The 19,071-nt window shown below is 51.3% G+C and overlaps 1 protein-coding gene across 1 annotated transcript in view; it reads left to right on the forward strand.

Annotated features, from left to right (window-relative positions):
* The window catches only part of LOC121487625 (kinesin-like protein KIF28P), a 56,970-nt gene that overhangs the window by 33,693 nt on the left and 4,206 nt on the right, over positions 1-19,071 (forward strand). Inside the window, exons 9-21 of the mRNA XM_041749527.1 lie at positions 1,770-1,879; positions 3,320-3,441; positions 4,730-4,820; positions 5,773-5,827; positions 7,098-7,221; positions 8,261-8,405; positions 11,165-11,283; positions 11,741-11,848; positions 15,578-15,852; positions 17,011-17,145; positions 17,846-18,012; positions 18,255-18,361; positions 18,584-18,747. Of these exons, the coding sequence (XP_041605461.1) occupies positions 1,770-1,879; positions 3,320-3,441; positions 4,730-4,820; positions 5,773-5,827; positions 7,098-7,221; positions 8,261-8,405; positions 11,165-11,283; positions 11,741-11,848; positions 15,578-15,852; positions 17,011-17,145; positions 17,846-18,012; positions 18,255-18,361; positions 18,584-18,747 (1,722 nt within the window). The remainder of the gene's footprint in view (positions 1-1,769; positions 1,880-3,319; positions 3,442-4,729; positions 4,821-5,772; positions 5,828-7,097; positions 7,222-8,260; positions 8,406-11,164; positions 11,284-11,740; positions 11,849-15,577; positions 15,853-17,010; positions 17,146-17,845; positions 18,013-18,254; positions 18,362-18,583; positions 18,748-19,071) is intronic.

Consider the following 19,071-nt stretch of genomic DNA (forward strand, 5'->3'; position numbering starts at 1 on the left):
GTGGTTGGGGAAGAGGTCCAGGAGAAGGCTGAACAGAATGATTTCTGGGGACGTGGGGCCCTCTGGCCTATCACTCGGTCACTCCAGCTCTGCATGGGAGAGGCACCATGGACTCAGATCAATGGAGGAGAATTGATCCCAATCCTGATGTGATTGGCCTCAGTCTCCCTGTGTTTCCAAATAGCATGGCCTTTCACATATCTCTCCCTTTGTCACACGGCCCACGGGTATTGTGTAGTAGCAGGCAAGGGACTTTTATGCTAATAATAGGAGAAGGTGAGTATGTGCGAGGTGACTCCCGGGCTGGCACCCACCCTCCAGCTCTGCAGGTGCGGCTTTCCCTGAGCTCATTCTCACTTCTCCAGGCCTCCACGCAGACAGATTATACTCTTCAGAGTAGGCTTGACAGTCACTGGTATCTCTCTTCTCAGGGAGGGTCCATCCTCACCAGGTTCCTTCTATCCAATGGGGCCAGGGAAGCAAGTCCACACACTTAGTCCTGGCAGGAGGCAGGCATCTGGATCCTGCTTCTCCTGACCCTTTTGAAAAAGATGAGGGTCCAGGGCAAGGGAACCTCTAAGCAGGGCAGAAGCCACACGCCACCATCACTCCTCCTTCCCTTTCACACAGCAGACACTGAGAATCCACCACAGAGACCCACCTGTCGGGTTCAGATGGGAGCTTGGAATTCTCAGGCCCGCGTTCCAGGGAGCTGGAGCTGGCAAGTGAAATGAAACTCTTTCGCCTGCTGTAATGTGTCACTCGTCAGCCTATGGGCTTGTATGTCAGTCAGGACCTGGCCCTACCAGCCATGTAAACTTGGGCAAGACACTCTCCCTCCCCAACCCTTGGCCACGTCCCATATCGAGAGAGGCGACTTCTCATCAGAGTTAAGGTGAAGAACACAGGAGATCAGCACAAACTGCCTGACACATGGTGGATGCTCAAATCCACAGCTGTTTCTGTGCCACTAAGTAGTGACTACTTCCCTCTGGCCCCGTCTCAGGGAGGGAGCTCTTGCATTTCAGGGACACATACTAGCGTCTTCCTACACTGTACAGCCTCAAGATGTGTTACACCAGCAGATGTCTGCCAGCATCTGGACCACAAGATCAGATCTTTAGGTCAATTTTATCTCTCTGCTTATCAGATACAAATCTGTGGCCAGGAGATTTCATGTGAGAGACTACGTGATGCACATGAAGGAGCACACAGAGTCCTGGGCTCTGATCCCAAATCTGCCATAGGCTGTATGACGTGGGAGCAAGGCTTGGAAACCCTCTCTTCCTCAGGGAAAGGAGGAAGGTGGTCAGAGATAGTAAACAACAACACAGGGTTCCCTGTTAAACTCTGATTTCAGAGGCAGAGCAAGTCAGTAATGTGTGTGAACATGAGTTCGTCCCATGCAATATTTGGGGGTGTCCCACATCTCCTGCGGGGTACTAGAGGCAGTGCAAGAGTTAACCGTCAAGACCCCGCTCACTCGAGGCACATGCAGAGCAGCAAGGAGCACCTCCAGGGCTGGGTTAGGACCATGCGTTCAGGGCCCAGGACACATCAGTGTGGGGCTGTGAGTCCAGAGGAGCTGCTCATGTTTATCTGAGCCATGGATGCCCCTTAAGTCCCTTTTGGCCTTAATAGTTCGCTGGAACCCGACATAGTGGAGCCTGAAATCACCCCAGCTGAAAGGCTCCCACTCTGCCGGTTTCTGGCCAGTGCTCTGCAAGGGGTCCAGGGCCTGATCATGTGTTCCTCTTTGAACATGGAAGGGCTAAAAAGATCCAGAACAAAGCTGTGGTCAACACCTCAATGCTGATGAGAGAGGCAGAGGCGGAGAACAACAAAGTGCTGCTTGCATGCGGAAATTCCAGAATGGCAGGTAAACTGAGTCTGGAGTCAGTGCCTGGACCAGGCCAGCAGTGGGATGGAGGGAGGGATCAACTGCATGCTCAGCCTGGGGCTTGAGGGGAAAACACCTGCTTAAAGTCACTGGAGTCTTAGTCAAGCCCAGGGCAGCCTCTGGGAACATTTGGGCCCTGGCCTTGGGAAAAACACTTTATTTTGGAGGCAAATGCAGATTCACATGCTGTTGTAATAATGGCCCTGCTCTTTCTAGAAGATCACTTTAGTCTCATTTTTATTACCATTTTTATCCCGAAGCCATTGTTTCTGCCAAGACTACTCTTGAGGATCTTCCCGGAATTGCATGGTGGCTATCTGACATTTGTTCTACTGATGGCCTCATGCAGTTCAATGATGTTTGCATCTCCAGAAGCCTTAGTGGCCCACCCCTACCTGCATGGTAACGTCACCTGGTGAGCATCACCAGGCCCATTAACCCACAGGGCCAGCAGTAGAGCTCAAGGTGTCCCACTGTGCTTTGAATTAAGGTCTCAGATTTCCGGGGGCAGCATGGAGGCATATATAACTATGCTTATTAATCACTTAAAATGGGATGGATCCCCCCCCAAAAAAGGCAAATTATAAAACTGGGGAAATAAAATTGGTGAAAGTGTTTAGCAATGAAAACAGCAATGTCAGATGGTCCAAACCCTTGGTGTTTAAAGCTTGTTAAGGGAGTATGAGCTCCAGCCACCATGCACCCTGGCACCCAACCCCGCCAGCAGGGCTCCCTTGCTCCGGAGCAGCTCGAAGGCAGTGACAGCCGTTTCTGACCCCAGCACTTCTGTGCACATGCATGCACGCGCACACCGGGCTGCCTGGGAGCAGGGCGGGTGGTGCTCCACCTGGCATATGTCCAGATTCCCACGTCCCGACACACAGAGACTTCCCAGCAAAGTGCTTCCTACATTAGAGGCAGTGCCTATGGCTGCTACACACCTGATTCTGCTTAGTCCCAAATCTTTGCGTCATCATGAACTGGACGTGCCAGATAATGACCTGAACATAGCATCAAATGCCCACTGTTCATAAGCACAGACACAAAGTATGCAGGAAGCCACCTGAGTCTGATTCTTCCTGAGTGCCCTGGCCTTACAGGAATTCCCTGTAACAATGGTCTATGGGGGAGGACATGCCTCCCCCCAATCACATGCTTACATGAATGAAAAATAGAATATTGAGCTTCCTGCATCTTCCAATACAAGGCCTTCTTGCTCTAGGACCCTATGAACTAAGATGATAGCACTCTTTGTAGAAATGGCCAAGGGATTTCTTCTTCACACGTAAGCACAGCACAATTTCCCACTCTGCTCAGTCCCCAGTTTGGGCTGAGGAAGGAGTCAAGTCTTATTATAGTTATTCTGCTCCTCACCCTTGATACTGCAGACCCGTCGCTTAAGTACCTCCCCCCTTTCAGAGCTGCCGGCCTGCCTCCTGGCAGATCAGAGCCTCGGACAGCAGACTGGCCAGGTGACCTGGGCACACCAGCTGGAGCAGGCTCGGGAGGAGTGGCAGCAGCAGTACCTGGCCATTGCCCAGGTGAGCTTCACTGCCTCCACCTGCAGAGGCCGACACCTGGAGGGAGCCTCACCCCGTTCCCAGACACACATGGCTGCCTGGATTGCTTTTTCCAGTGAATGTGTGTAGTATGTGAGATGTGGCTTGTGATATGTGACAAATGACTCCCATCACTGCTGTTGACAGGGACGAGAAGGAAGGAAGCCAAGAGGGTTGATGAGTAAGGCTGAAGGTAGATCCAAGGCTGTTGATAATTACAGTTTGGGGAGAATTTGAGGACTGTCTTCTGGGGATCGTGTGGTGTGCCCCTGAACCATGGTATCTCCTTGGCATTTGCTGCCAGGATTGGATTGTGTGAATAGGATCGATGTGAATTTTGTAGGTGGGTTAGGGAGATACCCTCTTGGCCCCCATCCACAGCCCACTCCCGCCATGACCTGACCCCCTGAAGCCACAGGTTCTGCACAAACTTCAAGTCATGGGCCAGACTCAGATCACTTTGGGAGCAGTGGCAGAGGTCCAGTCTGGCTCCTGAAAGGCTTATGAAGCCTGGAATGGAGGTGAGCCTCAGGCTGGGGGAGTGCAGTGGGGTCAGGTCTGCAGCACCAGGAGGCTAGGTCGAGTTAGGGCCCAAAGATTCTAGAAGTGTAGACAGTAACAACGGAAAAGATTCTTACCCTCCTTACCCTTTAGCGGAATTTCAAGATTTAAAGGCTTTCCATGTGCATGCTCAGTGTAGTCTAGTTCTAATTGACTGCGAATCCTCTATAAGCCCAATACTAATCAATACTGTACTCAGGGAGGAGACACAGTCAGGTGACCAGGAGGGAGTACTACATGCCACATTTTGTCCTCTGTGCCTGATTACCGGTGAGCTCACCAGCAGGAGGTGGGAAGCATGAGATGTAGGGTAGCAGGTTTAGTGGAGGCCCAAGGCAGGACGAGCCAGATTAGGCACCTCCCTGGGGCATCAGGATGACTGGGGATATGGAGGTCTGCAGAAAATAGTGGGGTAGAACTCAGGGTAGAAGGGGATGAGACAGGGCAGCCAGCAAGGGGGAGCAGAGTCAGGGAAACCAGCTATGCTGGGCAGCATTCCTAGCCCAGTGAACTCAGGCCCCAACGGCCGACCTGCCAAGGCTCTCACCTCTGCAGAGCCCCTGCCCTACCCAGCCTTCCGCATCCAGGTTCGCCTCTCTGGGCGATTTGACAGGATGCATAGACAAAGGGCTTTGGCACGAAGTGGACAGGACAGGAACACTGCTGTCCTGAACCCACGGGCCCTGGGACCTCTCCGTGTCTCCTCCAGGAGCGGCAGATGATGGAGACCTTCCCACACCTTCTCAACGTCAACGAGGACCCGCAGCTCACGGGAGTCCTCAAGTACTTCATTCAGGCTGGTACTCACCCATCTTGACTCACTCGGCACCTGCTCCTGTGTCTTGCTTTCAGAAGCACATTTCTCTTTTGAATCTCTCTTTTCGTGGTAAATATATGTAACGTAGAGGTCAGCATGCTGATGATTTTTCAGTATGTAGTTCAGGGGCATTAGAATTATCACCTCGATCCAACTCCAGAACCTGTCCCCTCCCAAACCGAAACTGTCCACATTCAGCAACAACTCCACATGCCCCTACGCCAGCCCCTGGCAACCACCAACTATTCTAGATACTCTGTATAATTGGAATCATGCGGTATCTGTCCTTCTGTGACTAGCATGATTCACCCGGCATAATGCCCTCAAGGTTCACTGATGTAGCAGGTTATACAGATCTCCTCCCTTCCTTTTTAAGTCCGAATCATATTCCATTATATGTATAGACCACATTTTTTAATCTATTCAAATTTTGGAAAATGGCCTCAATATTGTAGCAACAGCTGACTTTCTGCATCCGAGTGCTACACAGGCCCCCAATGGGAGAAGGCTCATGCGGGATGGAGGTGGGGCCTGGGAGTTGGGCAGCCCCCGGGAGGGCCGGAGGGTGCTCTGGGCTGTGTCCAGGGTATCAGTGACAGGACAGAAACAGCTTCACAGACTAGGACCTTGTCTGGGCCAGGCTTCCACGCATCTCCCAAGGCCCTGGCTCAACAGTTTCTCCCTCCAGGATTCCCACTGATCAGGTAGAATTTGAAAAAAGCCAAGAATCCCACAAAAAAGGGGGGGGGGAGTAAAATAATCACCCCTAAGGCAGGGTGATGTCCAAGCACTTGTGACTAAAAAATCCAGGTGGCAAAATCCCTGCACCCCATCATCCTCAAGACGAAATGGCATGGCCTGAACATGAGACACGTTCCCTTGTCAAGGTCAAATTCTGACAATTTTGAAAATAAATCATCTTCATTCTTTTCAAGGCTCCTGTGACGCTGGTCGGGCTGCTTCAAATGCCATCCCTCTTCTAGGTTTGGGGTAAGTGTGCGTACGCCATTTGTGTCCCACGTGCGAGAGCCATGACCTCAGCTCACACAGGCCTGGTCTGCGAAGCTCCACATTTGTCTGGTCACTGCCCGGTCAGGCCACAGACCCTGCTGGATGACCCAGAACCAAAGAGTCCCAGCCTGTCCCCAGAGCCCCACGTCAGTGCTGGGTGGGAGGAGGCCCCTATAAGGCCTTGTAGGCTCTCACCGCAGACCCTCCTCCACAATCACCTTGTCTCCTTGGTCTCATGTGGGGCCAGAGGGGAAGGCCATGTGCTAGACGCTGTTTGATAATTCTGTACAAGGGGACGAAGCAGACGAGGCCAGGGAGTGAAAAGGGAGCCAGCCACAAGTGGCCCGTGTCTTTTGGGGTCTTAACCACCAAAGCAATGGCATCCTCAGATCTCTGTGCTCAGAGCTCTCACCAGCTGGACCAAGAGGAAGCCCAGCCTCTGAAGTGATACCCTCTGCAAGGGGAGGCCCCGAGGTGCCCTATGGTGGTCCCCATGAGCCCTGACTGTCCTGTACATCTATGGCCTCCCTACTGCTCCTTCCCATTCCAGAGTTTCCTGGCTGCCCACGGATTCCCAGCCAGGAGGCCCAGTTGGCTCTTACAGAGGCCTGACTGACCCGTCCCCCTGACATACCTCAGCCCTCCTGAGCCAACGTGCAGGGAGAGGAGAGGAGGAGGCCTGTGTTGACCCTGCCCCACCAGCTTCCAGCTCCCTTCTCCTGACTCATCCTGGGGATCCCTCTCATCTCCCTTTCCAGACCACTCCCTGTGGGTACCCTACACAGATCTGTACATGGCTGAACTCCAGATGAGTTGAGGTTAAAACCTTTCCCACAGCATCCCTGAGCCCCAAGCAAACAGGGATATGCATGGACACATGTTTCAGCACCCAGAACAGTCCATGACAACCAAGGAGTCTAGGAACATTCTAGAACAGTTAAGCTGGTCATTCAGGCACACAGATAATGTCCAGGGGGCAGCCACTCTGACACCTCTGACATCTATCCCCAGATCCTTAGCATATAAAGTCTGGATTTGTATTATAAGACCTAGTAACGGATCTAAACTTCTCTGTGGTATGTACGTTATCGTTAATCACATGCCCCAGCATCCCTCCTGAAACATCTTTGCTTTGTTTCCGTTTCCCCACCACTCGCTCCTGCTGGCCTGGGAGTTTCTGAAGGACCACTGGAACTGTTCGCTAACTGTTTGTTATCTTGGCTACTTAGACAAACTCTTGTCTTTTTAGAATTTCAGATAAACATGCTTCCTTCACAAATCTGGACGGGAAAGTGACAGTCACTCCACACAGCAAATGCAAAGTTGTTGTCAATGGGGTGCCCATCACGACCACGACAAAGCTGCAGCATCTGGTAGCATTTCCTGCCTGAAATTCCCTAAGTCCTACCCAAGAGCTGGGAGAGGGGGTTCTCAAGAGGTACCCCCAACATCTGCGCTGTGGCGAGGGCTGGGCAGGGCTGGGTGCTAACCACCCTGTTTCCTTCTGGAACGGTGTCATGATGGACATGGTCACAGCCTGGGGCTGGGAGACCTGATAGTAACATGCTATGTGTTCTTGGGCAGGTCACTTCACTTCTCTGGACTTCATCTCTGGACTTCACCAAGACCCTTTCCAGCTCTAACACTTTATGAGAAACAAAACTACAGCCCCTTGCAGACACCGGGCTCTCCATCTCCTCCCCACACCCCAGCCAGAGCCCCCAGCACCAAAGGGGCCCCCCTCAGCCTCCCTGTGGCCCAATCCCCTCTTCAACCCATTTCCCACACCGTAGCCACAGGGAGCCTGTTGGCCAAGCTGCTGGGATTAGACCACACCCTTCTGGAAATTCTCAGTGACCAACCTGTTAGGACACCCGTGTGAGCTGCCCCTCTCTCCACTGCTTCCAACCTCACTGCTCCGCATCAATGTTGCACTGACCTCCTGATTGTTGGGAACATTCCAGGCTCTGTCTGGCAGCAGACTTCTCAGCGTTGCTAAAACTCCCCACCCCTGAAGTCTTAGCTTAAATAGTGCACCTTGGGAGAGGACCACTCTGGTCCTCAGTGCAAATCAGGCCCCCTCCTCCCTTCTGCAGAAGTGCCCCCTTTCATCAAGCATCTCTCTCGGGCTATTACACCGTTGGTCTGTAAAGTCCTAGATGGGAGGGCCCAGGTCTGTTTGGTCCCCACTGGGGTTCCCAGTGTCCCATGCAGTCGGAGCTCAGTGTGGGATACAGAGGAAACAGATGAAAGCACACACACAAAAGCAAGATGCCAACCTCTTCCTCCCTGTTCACAAGTCTCTTCCCTGTCCGGGGAACTCATGGAGGTCTTGTGATTTATCCCTTGGCCTCCCCTGGGGCAGGCTGACCCCACAGCGTCCTTCCCCTGAGTCACCCGTCTCCTCCCTAGGACCGCGTTATCTTGGGATCCAGCAGCGCCTACCTCTACATTGGGTTTCCTTCGGAGCGAGGCAGCGAAGACTTGAACAGGTTTGACTATGACTTTTTCCAGCTGGAGAGAGCAGCTGTGGAGGGAGTGAGCATGGACAAGCTTGGTGAGCAGCCCAGGGCCCTGCCTTTCCGGCATCTTCTGCACGCTGATCCGCTGATCCGAAAGCAACTGCTTTCACTGTGTGCTCTCCCACTTCCCTTAAGGAAATAATCTTTTAAAAGTGCAATGTTTAGGAAGTTAACATGATTTCCATGTAAATGCAGAATGAGGGCATGTCAAAGATTAAATTCATTAAACTGTTACTTTAATAAACAGTAGTGAAGAGAGTGGTAATCCAGTTGACTCTTGAACAACACGAGTTTGAACTGCTCTGATCCACTTACATGTGGATTTGTTTTTTACATGTGGATTTTTTGTTAAATAAATGCAGCATAGCTCTGAAAATGTATTTTCTCTTATGACTTTCTTCTCTGTAGTGTACCTTATTGTAAGAACACAGTATATAGTACATAGAACAGACAAAATGTGTGTTAATCAACTGTTTACTGGTGAGTCTTCAGGACAACAATAGACTGTTAGTGAGTAAATTTGGGGGGAGTCAAAAGTTAAGTGGATTTTTGACTCTATGGGTGTTTGGAGCTCTAACCCCCATGGTGTTCAAGATTCAACTATATAACTAATGAGAGAATAAGGCTCAAGTTAGACTCAATAAGGCTCTGAGTTAGACAAAGCTGATTAATGGCCTTCGGGGCGATAATCTTCTACTGGACAAAAGTCCTTGTAATTTGCCAATCTTCTACAAATTCTATCTCACAGCTCAGAGTGCAGGCCCCAGTCAACAGTTTAGTGAGTGTATGCTGGTACACCCCTCAGGGGATCAGAATCCCTACACAAGGCTCTGCTAGGACATTTAAAGGACAGTCATCCCTTTTGCCTTATTTCCATGTTTGGGAGGTTTTTTGAGATAGCTTCCCCTGTGCTCCACAGTCACTGAGTGGCTCTCTCAGACACGGGGCCCCCTGCGTCGTGGCCACCAATCCCACAGTGGCCAGTCAGTTGGTCTTCACTGTCTGGACACACTCCACCCTTGTTCCCTGGAGCCTCTTGCTATGACAGGGAAGCATTTTGTGTGCAGTTCTCAATTTTGTGTTTTTTTTTTAATAATAAATTTATTTTTTATTGGTGTTCAATTTGCCAACATACAGAATAACACCCAGTGCTCATCCCGTCAAGTGCCCCCCTAGTTCTCAATTTTGAAGCAATTTCTTGAGATGCACAGCAAAGTTTCAAGAGCAGTACATAGGATTTTCATACACACTTAAGTTCCTGTTTCAACATTTAGTACACTTGCTTTATTATATATCTGCATATGTGTGTGTATATAAGTATGGGTATATATCAACTTTAAATATATTTTTTTCTGAATCTTTTGAGAATAAGTTGCAGTATGGATTTTATGCATATTTAACTAATTGTTAGTATCAATAGCATCCTTTATAATAAAAACAAATTCAAGCCCAACATCCAAGTAAGGACCACATATGTCTCTTTGGTCTCCTTAAACCTGGAATGATCACCAGTCTTTGCCTTTCATAACCTTTCATGACCCTGGCATTCTTAAAGTGTAAAGGCCAGTTGTTTTGTTCAACTTTCTTTATTTTGTCTTTTTGGTGGCTGTCAGATTTGTCTCCTGTACAGTTACTAATTCCATCTTTTGATCAATAAATACTTTATGAGGAGAGTCTTTGATATGTGGATACCCTACCTACACTTTGCCATAGTTTCATCCACTAGTTTTTTCATCCTTTCATTTTTGCTTGGATTAATTATGCTGGGGATTTTGCCAAATGGTGCATCTCTGGCTCTACCATTTCCTCTACATTTATTTGGGAAAAAAATCTACCGTAAGGAAGAAATAATCTCTCCTGTTTGTTTATTCACTTATTTATGTCAATATGAACTCATAGAATCCAATTTTACACAGTAGGTTTGAATCTGTTGCTTTCGGGGTTGACTTTGACCTGCAAACTGTCCCAGATATGGCCAGAAGGAGCCCCTTCAAGCTGATTTTCATGTCTTTCTGACACATCCCCATAGGTCTTTGAATACCAGCTTACTTTTTGGTATAAGAACACATTCCAGGTTCATCTGCAGACTCTCACTCCCAGCTCTGCAGTTGGGCATTTCTCAAGCATCCTGACTCCTTTTGGTCGAGAACAGCATTTATAAGTCAAGATCTGGAGCTAGGTGTGCAGACCACGGTATTGATATATTGATACATCTCTATGGACAGACAGACGCACATATGCCACACACATATGTATAACTTTGTCAATATCCACAAAACCATGAGTTCACAGTGATACCTCCAATTCCAGCTCAATGCCACAGGGATTAGTCTAGTTTTCCTTTGGTGGGGAAACCTTATAATATTTATGTCCCATTTTTCTCCATCTATCCTCTGGATTCCATACCCTGTCACCTTATTTTTTAAAAAGATTTTATTTATTTATTTGAGAGATGGAGTGAAAGAGAGAGAAAGAGAGAGTGAATGAGCATGAGTAGGGGGAGGAGTAGAGGGAGGCAGAGGGACGGAGGGAGCAGCAGACCTTTGCTGAGCAGGGAGCCCCACTTGGGGCTCGATCTCACCCTGAGATCGTGTTCTATGAAGGCAGATGCTCACCGACTGAGCCACCAAGGTGCTCCTGGTTTTTTATTTTGTTTTAATTACGTGCTTGTAATTTTAAAATGCAGACATTTGATGGACAGCTAAACAAATGAGCAAGCATATGAATTTCCTTGTGGCTGGTCAGTATCCCAGGACAGGTGGCCGATGCTCATGGGCTCTCTGCGTCTTCCCAGGGGCTGTGAGCCACGGGGATGGAATGGCAGACCCCAGCGTGCTGGCTGTGTTCCAGGACTATGTCAAACTGATGCCACTGGTGGCAGAAGCGAATCAAATGGGAGAAGAGCTGGAGAAGGTGGGAGCTAGGAGACATCACGGCGCGGGTCCAGAAAGGGCCTTGGGGAACAGGGTCCACGGATCCTCACACCACTCCCCCAGCCAGCTTCGTGGTGTAGATGGGGACAGGGGGACCTGGGGAGGTTGGGACCCAGGGCCCCCACTGGGAGCCATGACAGACCCCAGGTCAACACCCAGGCCTCGCCAGCCCCAGTGCCACCTCTGGCCATCATGGCCACCCAGGACCCCGGACCAGGACTCGCTTGCACACACCCCATCCCAGATCATCCTTCGGAGCGACTTTTCTGGGCCCAGCACCCCAAGGCCCTCTATGCCTGAGTGGGGGTCGGCCCCCTGGTGCCCTGGGGTGCCAATCCTCAGGACATCTGGGGAGCATCAGAGAAAGAGGGGGATGTGGCGGGGATGGTGCAACTGATACCGCAGGGTGACCTGGTGCAACGTGTTTCTCTTACCAGGGACTCAGAATGGAACTGAAGGTGAAGAATCTAGCATCATCTGACTCCAGAGGTTACGACCTACAGAAAGAGGTCATGGTGAAGGTGACAAACCAGAGGACTCAGGAGGTGAGTGCACCTTTGGGGACAGACAGAGCTTCTGTAGTGCTCTCCCAGAGATAGGGTCGGTGCAGCCCTGACAGTCTGCAAACGCCCAGTGAAGGGGCACGGTGTGTTCCAAGTGGGGCTGGGACCATGGAGACACGAGACCCCTTCCTCTGTGTCCTCCTGGGCCTCTCCCCACACAGCACCAAGCCCCAGGATCCTTCCCCACCACCTGCGCTGACCATTCCTGTCTGTTTTTAACATGACTTGAAGGCTTGAGTCCAGAAGGGAGCCTGAGAGTTTATCCAGCAGATGGTGGTGTCTGTGACAGACAGAGAGACAGACAGACAGTGAGACAGACAGACAGTGAGACAAAGAGACAGAGAGAGACAGAGAGACCTGCCAATGTGGAGCAATGAGAAGATCTACACTCTTGTTAAGATTCCAGAAAAGGGGGCAGCCTGGTGGCTCAGTGGTTTAGTGCCACCTTCAGCCCAGGGCATGACCCTGGAGACCTGGGATCAAGTCCCACGTCGGACTCCCTGCATGGAGCCTGCTTATGTCTCTGCCTCTCTCTGTGTGTCTCTCATGAATAAATAAAATCTATTTAAAAAAGAAGAAGAAGAAGAAGAAGAAGAAGAAGAAGAAGAAGAAGAAGAAGAAGAAGAAGAAGAAGATTCCAGAAAAGGCCTTGGTCGATCCATAACCACGTTGACCCATTCCCAGGCTCACTGTCAGGAACGTCCCCTTGGGAACCTAAAACCCCTTTCTTTTCCCTCCCCTCTAACAGGAAAGACTGGGGGTCTCTTCTGGCGTCCCCCCCATATTTTTGCCGTCGGAGCCACACTCAGCCCTCTGGCCCTGACCTGAAGCTCACTCCTTAGCCTGTCCTCTAAGAGCCCCTACTTCTCAGGCGGCCTCAGGGTGTGCTGCTGCCTCCCCAGTCCACAGCTGAAGGGGACCGCATATCCCTGGGTGATCTGCTCTACCGAGTGACACACCAACACTTGTCTGAGCGTCACACTTCTGCTCATTCCCCCGAAGTCACCAACATCTTCTTAAAATTGTGAAATAACCTGAAAGAACTAGAACTAGATGGAAGAACTAGAAATGGCAAGGTCCACACTCAGCCTCGGTGCATTGCCTTTCTGCCTGATGCTGGGACCCCAAGGTCATGGTTCGAGTTTAACTGGTCCCTAGGCTACAAAGCCTCAGGAGCAACCCTGAGTGAGGCCAGTTGGGGGCCCCAACTTCTGAGACAGCTTCCTGTCCTTTCTGTGTCTTTCCCTGGCAGTCCCTTCATGTCACACAGCCTGGGGGCCTCAAACAACAGCCCTGTACTTGTCACAGCTCTGGAGGCCGGCGGCCTGAGACCACCAGGTAGATGTGTCTGGTGAGGGCTGGCTGTGCGGGCCACAGTGGACACCTTCTCACTGAGTCCTCAAGTGACCTTAGGGGCCTCAGAAGGGCACTAACTCCATTCCGGGGCCTCCACCCACATGACCTACTTACCTCCCATAGGCCCTGCCTCCTCCACCATCGCACTGGGGGACAGAACACTCAGCCCAGAGCAATGGGCCTGATGCCAGCTCACCATACACCCCAGTGCAGCTGTCAGGGCTCTCGGGGTGAGACCCCCACCCTGGGAGTCAACCTGGATGTCTGTGCCATGTCCCATGAGGCCTTCAGACAAGCTGAAGCCTCGAGGTGTCTGTGATTGTGACATTGTGTTTGTGTTTTCTGGAGGATTACATGAGGACAGACAACTTTGGTGATCCCATGTTCCACATGCCTCTCTGGAGCCAGGCACTCCCGCCCTGAGTTTGGCTTAGCAGTTTCCTACTGTCTTGCCAGACCTTGTTTTAAGATCTTTAATTTTTAAAAACTGTTTTCCATGTGATTCTGTGTTTCCCTGTTGACTGTTTATCATGGTTTAAGGGGACTTAGATTTTATTCAGCCTTTTCTGAGATCAGCAGGAAGGTTCCCTCAACCACACAGGCTGCCACGGCCAGTGTTTTCACTTCTGATGGTTAAGCAAGTCCTGTGGGAGAGCTTGGCCTGCTCCTGAGCAAACCGCGCCGGGCTCTCCTACAAGGGACTCTGCGCTGATTTTAGTGATTCTGTTCCTATTTCTCATTTCTCCTCAGAGCTAAATCTTACTGATCTGTCATCTTCGAGGCTGTCCATTTTTCCCTTTTAAAAGTTTCAGTGACCTTTCCCCAGAAGAAGTGACCCCTTCCCTGGGAGCTGCTCGCAGTGCTGGCGGTAACCAGCCCATTGTGAGAACACTGGCGTGGTCTGAGGGCCTGCCAGCAGCCTGGGGCAGGGTGGCAGCGTGTGTAGACACACTCAGCACCTTTTTGGTGGTTGGTCTTGCAAACGTTGACTGCAGACTGTGTAGACTGTGAATGTCACCAGGAGAGGATGAGACCCACAGGCTGCTTCGTGTGACCATCATCACACGTCACTGACAATTTGGGAGCCAGCCAGGTCCCTGGGAGGACAGGGAGCTTTTCTACACTGGAAATGCCACCCATACTGACTTTTCAGGAGCATCTGTGCAAAAGCTTCTAGCCAGGGAGTCTGTGCCTGGCCCCGCAGGCCCCCTGGGGTGAAGGGTCAGTACAGGGGACCCTGCCTGTCTCTGCCTGGGGGAGGGGGGGTCAGCACAGGCCCCCCCACCAGCCCGCAGAGCCCGGCTGCCCTGTCCCGGGGCCCGCGTCCGCTCTCTGTGGGGAAGGATGCATGGGGCTGATGATCTGGCTGCCCACAATCCTGGCCCCACGGCCTAAAGGTCTTTGAAAGGCCCACTCCCTGGAGCTCAAGCCGGGCTCGCCAGCCATAGCATTGCCACAGCCAGGCTCGCGTGGACTCTCGGAGGACCGTGCTGCACTTCGCTGTCCTGGAGGCAGAAAAGGGAAGAAGAAGTCTTTTTAGTCTGGAGGATGTTCCTTTTTCTGAGGACACAGAACACTCACAGAGAGATGATGTATCTGTTGGTTTCTGGTGTCGTCTGAAGCTGTTCAGAGAAGGAGTTACTCATTCTACATGGTAACCACTTCGGATATGATGTTTATGGTCTAGAACTTTCCATCTCACTTGCATTCTCCCCCCCCCACACACACACAGCTTATGCTTCTGTTCTCTAGCTCAGCAGCTTCAGGGAGGGGACAGCCCTTGGCAGGCTCTGGGGGGCAGGGGGGCAAGGGGTGGGGGGAGCTCACATGTCCATCACCTCACAGCTCTGCCGCCTACAGGCCTAGCCCAGGCCTCCCTGCACCAAAAGCAAGGGGCCCATAGAGCCATTTTGCTTTCCGGAGGCTTGAGGGCCCATCTGCTTCCCAGGCTCTTTCCCCACTTTCCCAGGCTCACGGCCATCACAGGCCATCTCCCAAGTCAGCCACCGGGCATCTCCCAGACCGGCTTCGGCCACTGTCTCCCCGACCTCGTCCGCCGCCTCCTCTTCCGCCTGATTACTCTGGGCCCCGGGGTTAACCTCAGCAAACCTCCCTGCTTCATCAGCTCATTAGCAAACGAGGCGGCCGCAACCTCAGTGCGTGCCAGGTGCCGCAGAGCGGGCGGCGGACACGTGGGGCTGGTGCCCGGTGACCGCGGGCCTCGCCTGCGCTGCCCGAGGGCCCTGCTGGGCCGCCGTGGCCGTGTCCCCGGGGTGCTGCGCTAGGCGCCGGGCCAAGAGTGAATGCGGACGGAGACAGGGGTCAGACCCTGGTGACCCGCCTTTGTGTTTCCAGGTGTGGATTTGGTCAAAAGCCAAGTTTATCAACAGGAAGTTCCTGATGGAGGAACTCTACCAGCGCTTTCTAGAAGGGGAGGACAGCCACGTGGCCCAGGAAGACGACCCTTTCTGGGACCCCGTCGAGGCCGTGCACCTGGGATCGGCTCACGTCTGGCTCCAGCCGCTGGCCTATTGCATGAAACTCGAGGAGCAGGTGGAGTTCCTGAGCTGCGACGGGACGGAGGAGGCTATGCTGCACATCCGCGTGACGCCCTGCTCCCCGGCGGGACAGTGGGTGTCCCCTTCTCCTCTGGCCTGGTCCGGGGCTTGTAGGGTGCCTGAGTTCCCCCGGAGGAGGTGGTCAGCTGGTCATTCAGTAACCATTTGGCTTCATCAAATGATTTTTGCCATGGCGACCAAGCTGGCCAACCTGGAATCTTCCAGAGCCTTGTGAAGAGGCCCTGGAGCCAGAAGCAGAAAGCTCATTCCCAGTTCATCCTTTCTCCATCCTGGGTATAGGCTTCGGTCATTTTTTTGGTTCCTTTTCTCAAGTAAGACACTGAGGTGCCTTTGTTCCAGACCTGGCCTCATTCTCTATGCTTATCTGACCTTCTGTGGGGACAGGCTTTGCTTTGTCTCTGCAGTGTTGCCTCTCAACCTCCTTCCAGGGAGCCTCTTCTGTTTCTCTTTTCAGGCCGTAGGCAGTTCGGGCAGTTTCCACAAAAGCCCAAATCTCTTAGCAATACGAAGCGAAGAGGCAGGTGGCAGGGGCTCTGGTCTGGAGGCTCAGTTCCCTCAGGTGCCCACGGCTGCCATTTTGTCTTTCTGAAGAAGCAACAGGCACAGGAAGGGGGCAAGGGGACTGCGAGGTCCTGAGCCCCAGGGACCAAGCTGACCATTGACCCGCCATCTTGGTGGGGATTCTACGAAGCCTTCTGATCACTGGGCCACCTCGGGCTTCTGGGCTGTGGGTGGTTGATCTCTCGCTGCCACTTAATCAGGTGGCATCCTGGTTTATAGGCTTTGTCTGTGGGAGCTTGATGTGAGGTTGGTGTGAGATGGCTGCTGTTGGAAAGTGCTCCAAATTGGTTTGCAAACTTGTAGGCCTGGAGTTGACTCTGGACTGTGAAGAGGTCGCCAAGGAAGATGGCAGCCAGCTGGCTCTCCCTGGGTGATAGCCCCTCTCTCCCACTGGGCACCTACCTGGGTCTCCAATGCTAGCCCATTTATTGTACAAAGTGGTTATATCACTCTCTCCTTCTCAAGAGGGTTATGAGGTCCTTGAATGTTTCTTGAATGAATGAATTCTGCAGCTGGTAACACCCCCTGTCTTTCCTTCAGGGAGGGTGGCCATCTCTTGAGGAGGTCTCAATAACCGCCTATGACAACACAATGCTAACTCCCTCGGGCCCAGGCTAACCCACGGCCCATGTTCTCCTCTGTTTGCAGAGCATGCAGTGAGGAGGATGTGGTTATTGACACTGCGGAGTTGCTGGGCAAGAGGATGGATTTCCAGATTGGCCTTGTGCGGTGCCTTGGCATCAAGTGGCTCAAGGAAGGCGCGGAGCGGGGCATTCAGATGGGGTACCAGCCTGTCCCACTGAACTGTGTGCACACACCACCCACCCCCTGGGCCCTGGTGGGAGGAAGTCTTTCCTCAAATATCAAAAACGAGCCTATTATGAAATTTTCTTAATTTTCCCTCCTTGCTCAACCCCGAAATGAGTATTTCCCCTTCTGTTTAACAGAGGTCCCACATCCCTATGGGTTGCTGGGCTGTAAGCCGTGTGTGCTGATCTTAGAAGAGTGGTTGATGCAGTAATCAGAAATTTTAATGACCTGATGGAATATTCAGTAAAGCTTATTATCTAAATGGAATAGGTTTTTCTGAGTTTGAAACAAAGGGACTGTATCACAGTATGGCAAAAGCACCAGATAGGCTTAATTGGGCTAAAGAGATTTGAAGGATAAATCGATAAAAGGAAGCTTTGAAGGCCAGAAGTCAAACCACCACCTCACGTGGAAAATTGACAGTTTTAGATTATGGAAGTAGAAAGTATCTATCAAAGCCCATCTCCTTTTTGTTAGACGTGTAATACTGTCCACGTAGTGATGCTACTTGTGGGCCGTGGCTGAGATGCTGCGGTGGTGCTCACGAGAAGCAATCACAGGTCATCCTGCATCAACAGACCAATGCCGGCCATCCTTCTCTGGCTCATCTGATCCTTTTCCTCATAAATGTGTCCCTTCTGGTTTTAAATCGTGTTTTATGTCCTTTTCTCAGTTACAGAATGTATGATCTTTCAAGCACTTTCTATACCAAGCCTGTGTGGAAAATTGTGAATCCCCAAATAGAAGAAACAGTCCAATTTACAGCCTTAAATGCATCTCAGGACTTTCTGAATTATTTACAAACAAATGCTCTCATTGTCGATTTATGGGGTCTTCAAGGTACCCTGGTTACTTCCCCTTTTGTACAATGCACTCCACTTGGCTAGCATGTCACGGTATCTAGGGCTGCTGAGGGAGGGAGGAAGTGGGAGGGGTCAGGGGGTCCTAACAGCCATGAGCCATCTTCCCAGGTCCCTGGGTTCTTGTCCACAGGTGACTATAGGGTTTACATCTCTTCACACCACAATGGGGCCAGATAGTGGTGAGGTTCTTTCCTTGATGATGTCTCCCTCACATTGCAGAAGGCTGCGCCCAACTGAGCTGCTCTCAACCAGACCTCATGGTCACAAGTGAAGGCCATGTCATGGTGGACACCAAGAAAATTTCCACATTGGTGGATACAGGCCAGGTGTGCACATTTTGGCAAAGGACCAAGAAATCCTAGGTGATAGCCGCTTAGGGATCATTGATGTGCCTTCCCTAAACAAGTGTTTTCTTGATTTTCTGTTCCTGGAGGAGCTTACACCCTGCTCCCCAACCCCATCTAGTTGTCTCCCAGTAATAAAAATTGCCAGTCCCAAAGGGTATGCAAATAATCCAGCAAAAGGCTAAACGGACATGTGTTTTGTAGACCACTTCAGATCAGACTTCAGAACTTTATATGAAGTTGCTCAAGTTAGAACAGGAGACGGAACAGCTCCGGAACGTGAACAGAGCCTTGAGAGAGGAGAATGTGCTTCTCAGACAAGCACTTGAGAAAGTTGGTTCTCCCCAACAAGGTGAGAGGCAGCCCACGTCTTGGTGGTTTACTTTTTCTTTAAACTCCTACATCTGAGATGTGTGTTTGTATTTCTGAGAAACTTCCTTTTTAATGAGTTGATCTGGATCTCGTTTTTAAAAAAAAAAAAAAAAATTCAGGGGCACGTGGATGGCTCAGCGGTTGAGTGTCTGCCTTCAGCTCAGGGCATGATCCCGGGGTCTAGGGATCGAGTCCCGCATCAGTCTCCCCGCAGGGAGCCTGCTTCTCCCTCCGCCTGTGTCTCTGCCTCTCTCTGTGTGTCTCTCATGAATAAATAAATAAAATCTTTAAAAAAAAAAAAGACTTTTTTCTCCCCCTTC

This window comes from Vulpes lagopus, chromosome 1, assembly GCF_018345385.1.
Source record: "Vulpes lagopus strain Blue_001 chromosome 1, ASM1834538v1, whole genome shotgun sequence".
Lineage (NCBI taxonomy): Eukaryota > Metazoa > Chordata > Mammalia > Carnivora > Canidae > Vulpes > Vulpes lagopus.